At 39.1% G+C, this 15,842-nt stretch overlaps 2 protein-coding genes across 4 annotated transcripts in view; one reads left to right on the forward strand and one right to left on the reverse strand.

Annotated features, from left to right (window-relative positions):
• Nucleotides 1-5,130: 5,130 nt before the first annotated feature.
• LOC122994439 (NAD-dependent protein deacylase sirtuin-5, mitochondrial-like) lies at nt 5,131-12,799 on the reverse strand. Of its 3 annotated transcripts, XM_044369125.1 has the most exons (11): nt 12,688-12,799; nt 12,356-12,423; nt 12,192-12,212; nt 11,561-11,653; nt 10,667-10,800; nt 10,009-10,234; nt 8,959-9,046; nt 8,743-8,796; nt 6,819-6,942; nt 6,531-6,646; nt 5,131-6,201 (listed from the first exon to the last, which is right to left on the reverse strand). In XM_044369125.1, the coding sequence occupies exons 4-11, from the start codon at nt 11,646-11,648 to the stop codon at nt 6,129-6,131; spliced, it is 903 nt and encodes a 300-aa protein (XP_044225060.1). In that variant the 5' UTR covers nt 11,649-11,653; nt 12,192-12,212; nt 12,356-12,423; nt 12,688-12,799; the 3' UTR covers nt 5,131-6,128. The 3 variants fall into 3 exon arrangements, with proteins under 3 accessions (XP_044225060.1, XP_044225059.1, XP_044225061.1); XM_044369124.1 differs by lacking the exon at nt 12,192-12,212; XM_044369126.1 differs by lacking the exons at nt 12,192-12,212; nt 12,356-12,423 and having other exon boundaries at nt 12,688-12,789.
• Nucleotides 12,800-13,940: 1,141 nt separating this feature from the next.
• LOC122994318 (phosphatase and actin regulator 1-like) overlaps nt 13,941-15,842 on the forward strand; it is a 53,605-nt gene continuing 51,703 nt past the window's right edge. The window contains exon 1 of the mRNA XM_044368935.1: nt 13,941-14,146. Within this exon, the coding sequence (XP_044224870.1) occupies nt 14,035-14,146 (112 nt within the window). The 5' untranslated portion in view covers nt 13,941-14,034. The remainder of the gene's footprint in view (nt 14,147-15,842) is intronic.

Raw genomic sequence — 15,842 nt, forward strand, 5'->3', positions numbered from 1 at the left:
GGAGTTATCGATCCAACTGCTCATAATTTTTTTTGCCTTATCTGACTTTTAAACAATGTTGCACCATTCCCAGATCTCAGCACATGTGAGACCTATTATTACAGATAGGTAACTACAAAAAGATGACGCAAGTTGTATAAAACCAAAATGTCTCTTTAAAGCTGCTCTAACCAATACTTTTTCATTAAAAGTGGGTCAGACAACTAAATATAATGTAAAAGGTTTCGCTTATAGAACCCACAGAGTCAGCACCCAATTCTGCAGTTCCTCTACGGAGCAGTTTAGCATCTTTCAGCTCATTATTTTGATTTTACAACCTCATTTCCAGTTGCAGCAGCCAGCTGTTCTCAGTGAAAAAGCTCTGATAAATCCTCTGTACGCTATGTGCCCAGCACCAATTGGAATACAGACAAAGTTAGTAACTAATTGGTGAACATAGTGGAGACTCTAGCAGCTAAAGCTATTTTCCTCAGGAGTTGATGGAGACCAAAACAGAGCTACAGTGAGAGTGACTATTAGTCTTACATTAGTCAAGTAGACAAAACCATGACTCCAAATGAATGCTAATGTTGCTCCATGTTTACTGGATGTGTAAATAAGCAACTGTCTGCTAGCATGTTTGCTATATCAACGTTATGAGATGATGACATCTTAATTTGGCCAATCTGGGACTTATGTTTGAGAGAACAAAAGTCCTCTATATTGGGTCAGAGATTTGTCCTTCACACTGACATTAAATAACAGTCATTTAAATATGGAATTATTGGAATTATTACATTTATATGATTAAAAAATGAATTAGCTATAAATCTCTTCATGCCAACCACATGTCCAATGAGTCTATAATCTTCTCACCCCGCTAGTAACAACCTGACTGTGGAAATCATACTACTTTGGAAGCACTGTGTCACGTAAGCTTATTTTAAATGAACTGAAATGAGAAAGAGAGAAAGTGAAAGAGAGACAGGGGCAGACATGAGAGTGTGTGATCTAGAGACAGATGGAGATGCTAGTGCTGCTGGTTAACAGACACCTATACAATGAATATTGAGTGGGTCAGATGAGGTCAGTTAAAGACTACTGATCAAGGAAACCGGCACAAACACAGCCGGCTGATTGGAGGTCTAACGGATGAGACTCAACAACACTTGGAAAGGCCTGATGTTAAATAGGAACTGGATATTGAATTTCAAAGACACAAACAAGATTCAGCAGGCAGGGAGGGGAGAGCTCCCTCTTATGTGCGCCCCGCGTCACTCTCATAGGAGCCAAATACTTCTCTAAACGAGATGGGGCCGGTGATCAATAACCAGGAGAAAGTGGCTGCTAGCCTTGATCCTAATTAGTGCAGGGTTAGAGCAGATTAGTTTGCACCTGAGCCCCTGTCTTAGCCATTCTTAAACAACAACTCTCTTCCAATCAGGCTACCTAGAAGCACCAGTATCAGCATAATTCAGGGATATGCTGTGGCAGAGGCAAAGACAACTCAGTCGGTATATGAAAACTGGCTTTTGGCCTCACCTGTCTCTGACTGTCATTAATTGTTGGTTGTTCATTTCATTGTGGATATCACACTTTCATCACAGAGGTTCAAAAATGATGGGGGGAGGGGGTGGGGGTGGGGGTTCTCATGGCAACGAAGGGATTAACTGTAAAGCTTTGTTATGACAGCCAAGTCTGTTAAACACACATAGTTCAGGGAAAGGTTAGGAAGAGGAGACTGTGAAGAGATTAGTATGTGTTGCTAGCACTGGGTGTGTGTGTGTGTGTGTGTGTGTGTTTATGAATGTGCATGAGCTTGCATGTGAGACAAGCCCTGCAGTGTTGTGAATTGACAGTTGCTATAAATAGAAAATACCTAGGCCTCCATAAGCCGCTGCTGTTTCTAAACTATACAGCTGGGCTAAATATTGTAAGGTTATTTTTAAAATGCTATCTATTTTGTAAGCTCATCAACGGACAAAGCACATCTTTAACATATGGTTTGGTTCTATTGCGTCATAAACGTCACGTAATACACTGTCTTTGCAGAATATTCACATAACAAAAAAAGAAGAGAATCAAAACAAAAGATTAATTGGTTTATAACACAAATATAACTTATGTCCATAATGGTCCCAGCCTGCCACAAATCATGATAATAACAAAGACTGCTGCTACATTACAGACTTACCTCGAAGTTGTGACATGCTAGTTCAATTATGGTGGATATTACTCACTATATTAATAGTCCATTTTTACTAAAATACTAAGTACATTCACTCATCTCTCCTTGTTATACTAATACTAATTACTAATAGATTTTGAGTATCTCACATCATCTGGTAAGCAAGTTTTGGCCCCCACACATTGAAAAGATTTAGATTTTAAAAAACAACAACATATCTATAGATTTTGACCTAATTTTCTAGTGTTTTGCCTTTATGTTGGTCTCTAGTCCAGTAAAACACCTGTAAATTCCTGGTGCCTGGCCACTTAGGGATTTATATACTTGCTGCTAAATACTGAGCCCTAATGGCATTTTTTAGAACACGTTTCATGATTTTAAATGTCCTAGACTTAAATGGGTTCCTTTATTGTAATCAAAATGTAATGTATCATCTTATTTTGCCTTATATGAAAATTTCTTGCACCTAACATTAAGAACGCCACACCTACCTTCCTGAATCTCATAAGGTGCCATTTTTACTGTATCTGCATAATGAATATGATTACTTAGGTAAGATACAAGGTTATCAGATCCATAGTCTCTCATTTCTTGCATAACATTAAATTATGTGTGAAATGCCTTTTGAAGGTCAATAAGAGATATCCCTGCACAGCATATATCCCATTGTCCATCCGTCAGGTGAACATGGGCTGACTGTGGAATAATATTTTCTGAACCCGGATTGGTATTAAGAATACTGTATTTACTTAAATAAGCACCAAACTGGTCATTAGCCAGTCTTTCTAAAAATGTTTGATGCCATAGGGAGAATTGAAACAGGTCAGTAATGTCCTTTCCTCCAACAGAACAACTCTGACCTGCTTTAATACCTTGGGAAGAGTAGCCTTTCTGACAAATTAAATAGTATGAGCATGTGATGATATAGAAGCTATCTATGCAGTGTCATCAATCCCCTTAGCTTTATACCCAATGTGTTATCCATCCTTTAAAGCATAGTTAAAATGTATCAATAGTTCTTTGAGACTTGCTCCAGTAATGGCTTTGACACTAGTATTTTAACAAAATGCCTGTTTCAAAACACAGATACAGTACTCCTGAATTGACAGAATGAGCCATGCCATGCCTAACAGACACCGACATGCCCGGTGTAACTGTAAAGCTACAGTATGTGTATCTGTGTAATGTTCACAGCTACTCACCCAGCCTGACCTGGTTTGGTCTGACACTTCTGCCAGTCTGTATACAGAAAGAAAAATCACACCATTGCACATACAGGACAAACACGCACACACATTCAGACACATTCTTCCCTCTGGTGCAAGTACACACACAAACGCACACTCATCCAACTCCATCAAATACCACTCTCAGCTTTTTCCAACCACAGAGACTCCAACAAAATAAGTCATGAAGTCAATCACACACAAACACTCACATTAAAACCAATATATGCCTGCGCACACACACACACACACACACACACACACACACACACACACACAAACACGCACACACACACACACTCACGCCATCTCCCGGTCAATCTGCCTCCTCATTCAAAGAGACAGAGGGATATTTGCAGAGCTGCCAACAATGATGATGAGTCTATTAACCCCAAGGCTTTCGGGTCAGACAAGAACCATTCCACTCCCACTTTTTCATCCCTCCCCTGCTACATTCATGAATGAGCTGCAGGACTTGGGAGCAGAGTTGGCTGCTCTCTGGCAGCCTTTTTTCACATCAGACCAGAAATGACTGTATCAGATGGCTGAGATTTCTCTTAAGTGCCTCTCCATGTACTTTTTCTCCTGATGACAAATGGGACTTGGCCTTACCTCTCCTTGAAGGGAAGCAGCGATAATAGAGGAGGAAATGAGGAAATCTAATCATGGAAATGATGATGATAATACACATTAACAATTGGTGATACTCAACAGAGGGATTTGATTTGGATGCTAATTGTTGAGCAGACAAAGTGGTGAGGCGCCACAGTGGAGATGGAATAACACTTCAGGGGAAATAGTACTGGGTATTTTCGCAGCACGTGCTGTTTCACCAATGTGGACCCACTGCGGCATGTGTGTGGTGCTGCGATGCTGTGTGGGCAAAAAATGTAATTATGAGAGTGCTGAAACTACAGTGGGCATGAAATGAACTAAACCTGAGTGACTCCCTTGAGATATCAAAGTTGAATTACGTACCTGTATATGGGCACACCTGCACCATTCCCTCTCTCACATACACATACATGCTCCCTAGCTCTCTTGAGGTAACTCTTTTATGACTATCATTACATTATCACAACACTGTCTAATGAACATAACCTTCCACAACTAATTTAAATGACTCCTAGCCCTCTGTCTCTCTCATTTCCACTGAATGGCTTAACCATATTAGTCCTGTCAGTTAATGAAGATGAAACCCCCTTAATGCACTAAACCACAAGCTAAGAGCCTTCCTTAGCACTACAGAAAAGAAAAAGGAAATTGGAAGAAACATCTAATCACCTAAAATGAAAGATTTCAACAAAAAAACAATAACAATAACATAATTTTTTAATCAGGATGCCTGTAAGAGATCAGCTGGGGCAATACGGGCCACCTTGTGTCATACACTGCTTTCCACTTCAAACTGTTTCCATTTTCGGCAGTATTATGATTGACGCCGGTACTGTTTCCTCAGCTCTGCTCAGCCATAACAGCTCTGAGTTCACTGCCTCAGGGTACTGAAGTCTGTGTTTCCTCTCACTCATGCATACTAAGAGAAGAATCTAAATGGATACGAGGACGTTGTCTGTGTTCCTCTCAGAGCAGAGTTATATGTTACTATATAATCTACCTTTGGGATAGAAAGCTACATGCTGGCATCTACTGTTCATTTTTAGCACGTACAGTATACTCCACTGTGGGTCGACAAAAGCCATGAATAATGCAGACAATAACCCACCAAACCGGCAAATGTACATTTAGTGTTTTAATAACTGCATTCTGGATCATTGCATTGGCAGTTTTAATAGAGTACATTTTGAGAAATAGTGCATTTATAAGCAAACATGTAAAGAAAAAAAAAAGATAATCTCTTAAATATCATACGATTGCTTTCATTTTTTTTCTGAAGAATGTACATCTACAGCGATTGAACACATTTCATTCAAAAATAGGCATTTAAATGTGTAAAAATGTATCAAACGTATCATGAATAATCCATTACATGTAACCATACTGACAGAATAATAAACGCAGTCAAAGAGCACAAGGAGGGAATAATGCTGATTCGGGCTATGCTTGAAAATACGTTTCTGTCTCTCTATCCCCTCTGTCCTTGGTCAACAGCAAAACACTCTACACTTGGCTAAATCTTTGTAACAGTGGTTGATTTGCACTTGAGGTTTAATGCGAGCATTTGGTCAAGGTTGTGTAAACAGCTTGAAAGGCACAAGATTATGTTATGGTGTGTACATCTGTTCATTCAGTGGGAAGAAAAAGGAGGAATATTCTCCACTGGCAGCGGGAGTAATATGTTGTTCCATTCTACCACCTAATTTTAGAGCACAGTATATCCAAAATATAGCAATTCCTCACCAGCAGTGAATATGTGCTATTTGTAAAGAATAGCGATACCTTCTAGTATGAGGAGTTAGTTTGCAATGCAAAGAACTACATACATAGTGCATTCCCTTTCTTATATCAGGCTGCGTGATCCCTGTTTAAATCTACACAGCAAATATGTAGAACATACAATATCCCATTTCCAGTTTAGTGAACTATATATTCAAGTATTGACAGATCTAAAAAGATAATTCTTATACAACCCTCCCTCTACCAAGCATCAAAAGCTGCAGTAATGTTAAGGCAAACATTTGGAATGAAAAAATGCTATGAAACATCACTGCTTTGGGCTTGCATTAGACTGTAGAAGAAGCCAATGATTCTTGTCTGTTAAGTCAGTCCCACAGGGCTTAAATAACCTCTGACTCATGTCGCGCCAAGGCTGGAGGCAGTGTAGTTCCACATGGACCCTGGAAATGGTACCTGTGCCACATGACAGACACATCAAAAAACAAGGAGATACTGAAGATTAGACTTTTGTGGAACATTTGGAAGCTTTGCAGTCACGCCATGAGTTGGGAAAAACCTAGTGACTGATTCAAGGTGACAAATACTGTGAAATGGCCTGGATGTGACTCTGCTGCTACTGAATCTCACTAATAATAAACATGCACATGCATCATTAGCCACTGGTCTAGTTCCACTTTTCATTAACATGTTTTTCATGCTCATCAACTTTATTCATCATAGAACCAAATAGGTAGTACAGTATAGTTTGATCTTCTGCAATATGCACTCAGTTACTGACTCACGTGAAGTACTCAGTTTTTGGTGTTGTTTGCGTGTTGAATTCTGCCACTGGGATGCCTCTGGACGCAACCCGGGGGCCAAACATGGCTGCTGGGTAAACGATCGAAGACGTGCCCACCTATAGGTTAACAACAGGGGACAATGACACTAAGGTTATCTTGAAATCCACTCTAAAACATTGCATTTTGAGTCCAATTTTTGAGAGCTTCTGAACAAATACTGTGTTATATAATAGTATTGCACAAGAATAGTATATGGCATGTGCGCATGTAAAGATGAGGATAACTTACCACCAGACAGAGATCACAGATTTCCAGTTCTTTTTCCACTTTGGTCAGGATATGGGAGTCCAGAGTCTCCCCGAAAAACACAACGTTAGGCCTCAGCAGACCGTGGCAGTCACTTTCATCACACCTTGATACAGCAGCATCAAACAGTCCTTACGTGATTAAATGTTTCATAGTCCATCACACAATAGTTGGCATAATAATTGGCTTCTGTGTTAGGCAATAACAGGTGCGGAGGTGCAACATGCTTTGAAGTTAAAACCCATGCAGAACAGTGAGGCTGTAGTTTTCTGTCCTGTGTAATTTTGTGTTGATGTGGCCTTTACGGGTCATACATATGGCAGCCACACCACTGCCTCCAAGTGGATGTCCTAACTTCACTATTAGTGACATGGCAATCAAGTAAAACATTAAGACTGCCCGTTTCCCCGAAGCATAATGAAAAATCTTGTACAAACTTGTAGAGAGAGATGAAGTTTAGATGAGGCTGAGAAGACTAAGTTAAGATCCAGGGCCAGAGTTAAGTACTTGAATCACAGGGCAAATTTGCACTGCACTTTTCATTTAATTTGTGCTCAAACTGATTTACTGAGACAGCAGCTCATTACACAACCAGTGCCTGGGACCGTCCTCAAGCTACAATTTGTAAGTGAAGGAGAGCGCAGTAGGCACAGTTCAGTGGCTGGATTTGTCTAAGATCACTATGTTTTAGAATTATAATGTAGTGATGCTGCGCAGAGATTCTCATTTATTAAGTACCAAGAATCCAAGGCTGGATTAATTAGATAATTTATTAAATTATATTATCATCTGCAGCCTAATCTGTGGGTGTACTTATATTAGGATACGATGCAACAGTGCAGAAGTTATTAAATAAATTTAAAAGAAAATGAAGAACTGGGATAAAATGCACAACATCTCGCATAACATAAAATATATATATATGTAAGCCACTGCAAGAAATGGTGAGAGATCTGACAGAAACAGAAAGCAGAGCAGAAAGGAGCAGCGGGTCCAACAGAAGCTCAATGCGGAGCAGGTGGAGGGTGGAGATGGTGGCCGATATGATTGATGTCTCTGAAGAAAACTAAAATAATAACACTCAAACATGTCTTATCTAAAGCATGCAGTTGGTAATACACAGAGATTTCACAGTTAACTGAACCTTTAATTAAAGTTTATTGAGCACAAAACAACTTCCTGGGAGCATTTTTGTTTTTTAGTGTTATAGATCACATATTGCATCACTCTGCTGCAAATTTTTGTAGAATTCTCCTAAACCACAACCTCCCTTTTAATATTTCCTTTTTTAAAACACTTGCACCTGCTCTTAATATAGGCAGAGTTTTCCATGTAAAACTGGACCACACAAAATTAAGCAAACCTTAACAGACCAGTGTGTAGGATTAAGTGGCATCTAGTGGTAAGGTTGCAGATTGCAACCAACTGAATATCCCTCACTCTCCCCTTCCAAGCATATAAGAGAACCTATGGTGATGAAACTAGCGGACAATGCAAAAGGCCCTCTCTAGAGCCAGTGTTTGTTGGTTTGTCCATTCTGGGCTACTGTAGAAACATGCTGGTGCAACATGGTGGGCTCCATGGAAGAGACGCTCCCTATGTAAAATATATATGTATATAACATATATATAAAGGGCTCATTCTAGGGTAGCAAAAACACAACAATTCTTATTTTCAGGTGATTATACACTAATTAAAACACACTTATGAATATTACATTCTATTTCTGCCAAGTCCATTCTGCTAGATGCCACTAAATTCCACACACTGCACCTTTAATATATAAACCCAAAGGTATGCACAGTCAGCTTTACTTATTTCAGGTGCAGTATGCATCAGAAACAGTACAAAAGGCTTAGTAAATCTGGCCCTCACTGTAAATGATATGAAGTGAAAGTATTCCCACCTTGGTAGTTTATCCACAGGAATCTGGGCATCAGCAACATCTGGGTCAGGTGCTCTGTACGTGAAGAGAGCAAACACAGTGGGTTAAACGGCACTTTACCCACATCAGGGTCAACTTTGTCCACATAGGGGTCAAGCTGAAGTGATCAGGCTATAAATCCTACGTGTTTATCAGCGTGTGTGTGCGTGTGTATACTCCAGAGTTGCTGCCTCTTACCCTTTGTCCTTTAGGGCAGCACATATGGGGCTTTGCTTGTTCACGGTCACGTGTCTACAACTCACACAGCGCGTCTCCATCAGACTGCCTGCAGTTACACACAGAAAACACAGCTGTTTTTCATTTGGGTCCTGTGGAGTCACAGAAACATCTCCCTCTGCACAGACTTTGTTGACAACACTAGTTTCATGTCTTGACTATTGATACTTAATTAAAGCAAGTCTTTTGCAAAGAAATTTAGTATTAGTTTTAAGACTATTATGCCATAAAGTATGGTATGATAAGGTAAATGTGAAATCCACTCTATGACAATATTTAAAAACAGAGAAGCCAAAAACTTCAAATACAAATAAAGCTTCCTTAAGAGTGAAGTTAGAATCAACACTTGAACTGATTTTACCACAAAACTTTTTGGAGTTTGTCCACTAACATTAAGTAAGTGAATAACTGTGGGCTTATGGGATTTTTGTTTGAGAAACTAACAAATGTTCCATATCCCAGTAAAACCACAATGTGATTAATGGAAACTGTGATGCTGTCACAGTTTCCATTAATCAGAAACTATGGAGCAGCAGGTCGTAGTGGGTGGTGGTGGTGGTGTACTGGAGTGCATTACATTGAAAAGTGTTCCTAAAATTTTGCCACCCTTGTGTATGTTAATGGCGTGAACAAAATATTAAGAACCCCTACCCACTATGACCTCAATAATAACCATAAAGTAGAATTATCACCTTTCTGACAATGTCAACAAAAACTGAAAATGTATAAGCTTTGTGAATGTAGAATTTATGGCAGAGCTGTTGTATTGGATTGCATTAGACTGCACAGGTGTTCCTAATAAAGTCGCCTGTGAATGTATATTTTATTAATCCCTAAGGGGAAAAATTATCTGCATTTCACTCATCCTAACTACTCATTGCCTCTAAAAGGCAACTTGTTCAAATTAAAAAATTAAAACTGAGTTGTACAGTATTTAGAAAGAAAGCTTTTTTCAATCAAATAATTCTACTCTTATTATGATGACTGTGATGTTCTGTCTTTGCCTCTTACCATGAATCTTTAGCACATGTTTGGACCCTGCCTGTCGGTGCAGGTCATCAATACACTGGGTGATAACGACCACAGAGCGTCCCTGTTTCCTCAGCCGGGTCTCACACTCTGCTATCGCCTGATGAACAGCACTGGGCTTTTTGCTCAACGCAACTTCCCTTCTGTAGTGGTAGAACTCCCAGACCCGCGACGGGTTGCGAGAGAAGGCCTCTGGAGTAGCCAGGTCCTGGGGAAACATCCACATGGGCATGTCTTTAGGTCAAAGCTCAAAGGCTAAGAAGGTAGCAATCAAAAGTGTATTCTTCTGAGGCAAGAATTACACAGATAATGAAAGGCAGCACGTATTAACTTTAAACACCTCAATTAGGGAGAGAGATTATAATTTTTTGAATGAAAGACAATTTTTAATTTTTTCCTGAAGGGAAATCTTGCTGCAACCCACGACAAGTATCCATATTATGCAACTGTTAAGATAAATCCACTGAGCTATGAAGAGGTATTATGTAAACATAAAATACACCCACTCCACAGCAACAACTCTCCACAGCTGAAAATGAGACCAACACAAAATTCTGACCTAAATTAAATGAAAATACAATAATTAATACAAGTTTGTATGAGTATGTGCGCCTGTTTTGCTTTTTTTTTTGGAAATTACCTGTGACTGCCACTTCCTCCATTTCTCATTTTCTCCCCTGAAGGTTGGTACTCCACTCTCTGCACTCACACCTGCCCCTGTGATGATTGCTATGTGCTTGGCTTTGGAAAAGACCTTGCGGAATTCAGACATGTCTAGGAAAGTAAGAGGAAAACCAACATGTAATTCGTGAATAGAATAGAATATATGACCAATATATTGATATCAATCAAAGGATGACAAGTCACAGCTGAGGCAGCCAAAAGCAAACAACTTGTCTTAATATTTAATAACAACTTTAAGGTTTTAAAACAGCCCCACCAACAATATTTCCACATGCAAAGTTCAGGAGATGTTACAATCTGAAGTATTACAATATATCATTCATACAGTATATTATAGCATTCTTGGTGCTTCTCCCACAGACTTTGCTAGAGCTATGGTTAGTCAATTAAATGATTATTTGCAATCAATTAAATTTATTGCCAATTATTTTGATAATTGATTGATCCTTTGGAGTCATTCTTTAAGGGAAAAATGCCCAAATTCTCTGGTTTCAGATTCTTAAATGTGGATATTTTCAGGTTTCAGTTCAGTCACTTCTATGAGAGTAAACTGAATATCTTTGAGTTGTGGACAAAAGTTGTGCTTTGGGAAACAGTGATCGACATTTTTCAGCATTTTCTGACATTTTATAGACCAAACATCTAATCGATTAATTGAGATAATGTCAATCAACAGATGAATCGATAATGAAAATAATATAAACGTTTCTTGCAGCCCTAGTCTTTGATTTAGCAGAATCAGGCATGATTGATTAAGAGAGTGGTCAGTTACATAGTTCTTCATTCAGATATTCAGGGACTAGGCTACACATTTTTTTCTTCATTAACAATTTAACAATTTTCATTTTACCAGAGCTAGGTCTTGCTGCGTCGATCAAAGGTCCTGTAGAATACATGCGAAGACCAAGCGCAATGACAGCTCGATGTTGGACCAACATTGTCACTATTGGATGGAAAACAATTGACAGAGAATACAATATAGTATGAAATGACTGAAAACTTGTAGGATATATGTACAAAATGATCCACAAGACATGTAGAATATCTGCATTTGGTGAAAAGTGCACCCATAAAGGCCATGTTATCTGATTTAAATATTTCACTCAAAGCTACAATAAAGTGTAGAAACAGTTCTATATGTGATGTTGTACTACAGTGTGTAAAAATGTATTATCTAAATTATGACACTTAAGGGTTAATTTAAGCAGAAAGAGAAGTGAATCTGTGTGCAAGTGACCGCACAAACAGGTCTTACTGCAAACAACACCACTTCAACATATTAACATGAACGCAATGGCTGCAAGAATTTGATTGTGCAATCAGAGAAGTGATACTGTTCTCTAGTTAAATGTAGGCTACACCAGCTAAAAAGCTATGGTGGCCTGGATTTTGGCACTGATAAGGAAAAGTATATGCATAAAATACATTTAAAAAAAAGAATAGGTGCGCAGTAAAAGTAAGAAACAGCTTTTTAAACAAACCTTTCGTCTACTGGGCGCGCCCTGCAAAACAGAACAAAATGTGCAGTACATGTCGAAACAGGTTTTCCAGGCTATTCAACTTGGTGTATAAAAAAACTACAAATCACCACAGCTTTGAGTGAAAGTAGCGTACAGCTAACGTTATTTGCACAAGTTACACTCACCGTTACGTCTGTTGGGTGGTCACTCTGGACAGTTTCCCCCTCTCCAAGGTAACCAACCGGCCACTTAACTTAAAATAAAGGGACATATCTTCAATGTGAAAGTTAACTTTAGCTGACATTGTCATTTAAACTCCTAACATAACGTTGCTTGTAACGTTAATCGTGAACTAACGTTAGCTGAAAATGGTCGAAGCTTGTCGTGCTCGCTGTCACATACGGAGGTACAAACGTGCACATTCAAACGGGTGTTTTTTTCCAGGTATATCAAACGAAAACATGGCCAGTATGAGAGTATTTAAATGAACTTGCCTCTCTAACTTGCTCTGACTCACCTTGCTTGGTATTGTTCGCACTTTTGAGTCGGAGAGCGACGCAGAGTTTGCTTGTTTACCTCTATCACTGCAATTAACAGAAGAAGTCGTAAACATTCCACACTGTCGTAAATCGCGATTTAAAAAAAACAGAGAAGCTCAAGTACAAGGAGAGAGGAAAAATGTGTAGTTTAGGCGAGCCATCTGGTGGTAGACTGCAGTACGTGTGATTCATTCAGGATGATTCATTCATTCTCAAGTTACTGTCAGTTTCTGACCTTTATTTTTGGGTTTTTTTCCATCTTGAAAATAGGTCTAAATGAGGACAAAGGCTACGACAGAATTTGTCTATAAGCAGTTCCGCCAAAAACATGAATGTTTTGAGGAGAAACCACAAAAAGAAAGGGACAGCAGCACTTCCTGTTACACTGCAGCAGACTAAAAAATAAGTTCTTTGACACACTCTCAAAACAAAACAACAAAAAAAATGTAATTATTCCTTTTGAAAATAATCTGACATGACAGAAGCAATTGTGTTTATGTCCATGCTGATTTGCTGCAAAAATATTAAAAGAAAATATAAAATCTCTTGTACAGATCTGAACTGAACTGAAGCAGCAAAATATCAACACATAACTGTGCTGATTCAAAATCTGCCTCCTGTCTTTGGTTTGATCTCTTTTCTTATACGCTTCTCACCATTACCATCAAATTCAATTGTTATCTCATCTTATCATATTCATTCATTAAATGTAGCTGTATAGTGTGATATATTGTATGATATAGTGCATGTTGTGTATCATTGTGTGTAATGTGCAAGCCATTTGTTGGCTTGTTTTCGAGCAAATCATTATGCATTATTAATGATCAAAATTATTACAATTATCAATATTATTAATTATTGTAAATCATTAAACATTATACACCTTGTACACCTTGCTTTGGCATAGCCTCCTTAATTATAAAAAAAACAAGCCATAAAAATAATTTTGAATTCGAAAAAATAAAATAAGGATAGCCTATAGATCTACATCATATGAGGATATAGCCCGAGATGTGTGTTTTTTAAATAGTCATAAGAAATACATTGGGTTTACTTGGATTTTTTTTTTTTAATAGCTCTATATGTTGCCATTTTTAGGCAATATATTTTTATATTTTCTCTCACTGTATCCATGCTATGTTCCACCAACGCCTCTCTCTCTCTCTCTCCCTCCCTCCCTTCCTCTCTCTCCCTCTCTCTCTATCTTATGTGTGTGTGTGAACTCCCTCCTCCCTATCAACAGCTACCTCCCAGAGTGCGAGTGGCCGCGGTTCTGCGTCTGCCCCGGTCGGCCAGCAGTCACCACTGGACACTGGTTCAGATTGATGGCGACTTCTCCAGACAGCAGCACAGACCGCCGACTGATCAGGAGACTCCGCTCAAAGAGCGACACCCCATATCTTGTTGAAGCCCGACTCTCCTTCAACCTGCGGACAGGTAGGCGCGCATCCATCCTGCCCCCAAATCTTCACGCTAGATGTTATTGCCAGATGTCGCTAGGAGGATGGACAGAGGGGGAATTGTAAAATACACTCCTTTCTTACCCGAATGAAAAGAATATCACGATATCCCTACACGCTGGTTTTCCTGAGGACTTGTCTTATAGTTTTGCTGTGAGATTTATCGCCCTAAAATTTATTAATGGACTGCTGTGGATCTATTCCCGTAAATGTGACTGAAATGTTACGCAACTTTGTAGACTGATGCTGCTGGTTGCTGACGCGTCTGGCGCAAAAAAAAGCATTGTGGGGAAATTAAACTGCATTTTCACAGCTTTGAATGGCGTTTCGTGTGTGAATTGTGGTTTCATCAGTGCTTGGTAACTGCTACCACTGTAATTCAACGATGTTATATAATGTGAAGAAGCTTCAACGTGACCCGTAGTAGCCCAAGCTTTGGAGGTGGTTGTGGGGCGCAAAACCGGATAGGATATCCGGTTTGCTCTGCTTTTCTTCTTCTTCTATTTTTAAAGGTTTTAATCAATTTTGAACAGGTGTAACAAATCCCGCAATGATGCTCGTGGTGAATATAGTCTTCTATCTCCATCACCCTTTACAAAACGGGTTGCATCCTCTGTTACCATGGTGACTAGGCATTTTATGCTGACTGAGTCAACAGGATTCAGATCTTTTTTCACTACAGTGTAATTATGATACACGCTGCAACCATGAGCCTGTTTAACAAAAAATAAATCTCATGATAGTCATGTCAGTCATTTGACAATCTGTAAAGGATCTTAAGTGTTTGCACTAGTCACTATCAAATATGCTTTTCTCTTATTAGTCTCATTCACAAGGATGATTTGATTGTGCCCACATGTGTAATTATCAGAATGACATCACAAGTCCTACCTTGTTTGTTCTCTTGATACCAATGCTCTGAAATACAAGATGCAAAACATATTAGTCCTCAAGAGCGGCTTCAACAATATAGGCATGTCTTAGCCTCAGCATCTCAGCTTGCTGGAGTCACACCCATTCATCCACTCAGCAAAATGTGTGAGAAGAGAACCACGCCTATAATCCACTGTAGTGTTTGGATGTTGGCCAGACCAGTTTTAGGGTTTTTCAGTGTGAGTTTTCCAAAATGTCTATATTTGAGTCATTTAATCTTTAGCCCATATCCTGTAATGCCATTAGATAAGGGTGGTTTTACTCTATTGAATGTGTTGATGTGAAGAAACTGGCTTTCTTTGTGGATTATTTTTATAGTGATGCTACTGTGTTCTGTGGAAACTAGTATCAAAAACTTAGATTTGTGATGTGCAGTGTAAACATCCACTGTTCATCCACTGTTCAACATCATCGGCTATTTTAATGACAAAGCAGGTCTGTCTATAGGGCTCCAACTAATAGTTATTGTTATTATTGATTAAATGGATGGATTGCATTTATATAGCGCCTTTTTAGTCTTCTGACCACTCAAAGCACTTTACACTGCATGTCAACATTCACCCATTCACACACGCATTCACACACTGATGGCAGAGGCTGTCATGCAAGGTGCCAACCTGCTCATCAGGATATACTCATTCACACACACTCACACACCAATGGCACAGCCTTTTGGAGCAATTTGGGGTTCAGTATCTTGCCCGAGGACCTGTTCTACCTCCTGAGCCACATCTGCCCTT

Source organism: Thunnus albacares, chromosome 12, assembly GCF_914725855.1.
Source record: "Thunnus albacares chromosome 12, fThuAlb1.1, whole genome shotgun sequence".
Taxonomy (NCBI): Eukaryota; Metazoa; Chordata; class Actinopteri; order Scombriformes; family Scombridae; genus Thunnus; species Thunnus albacares.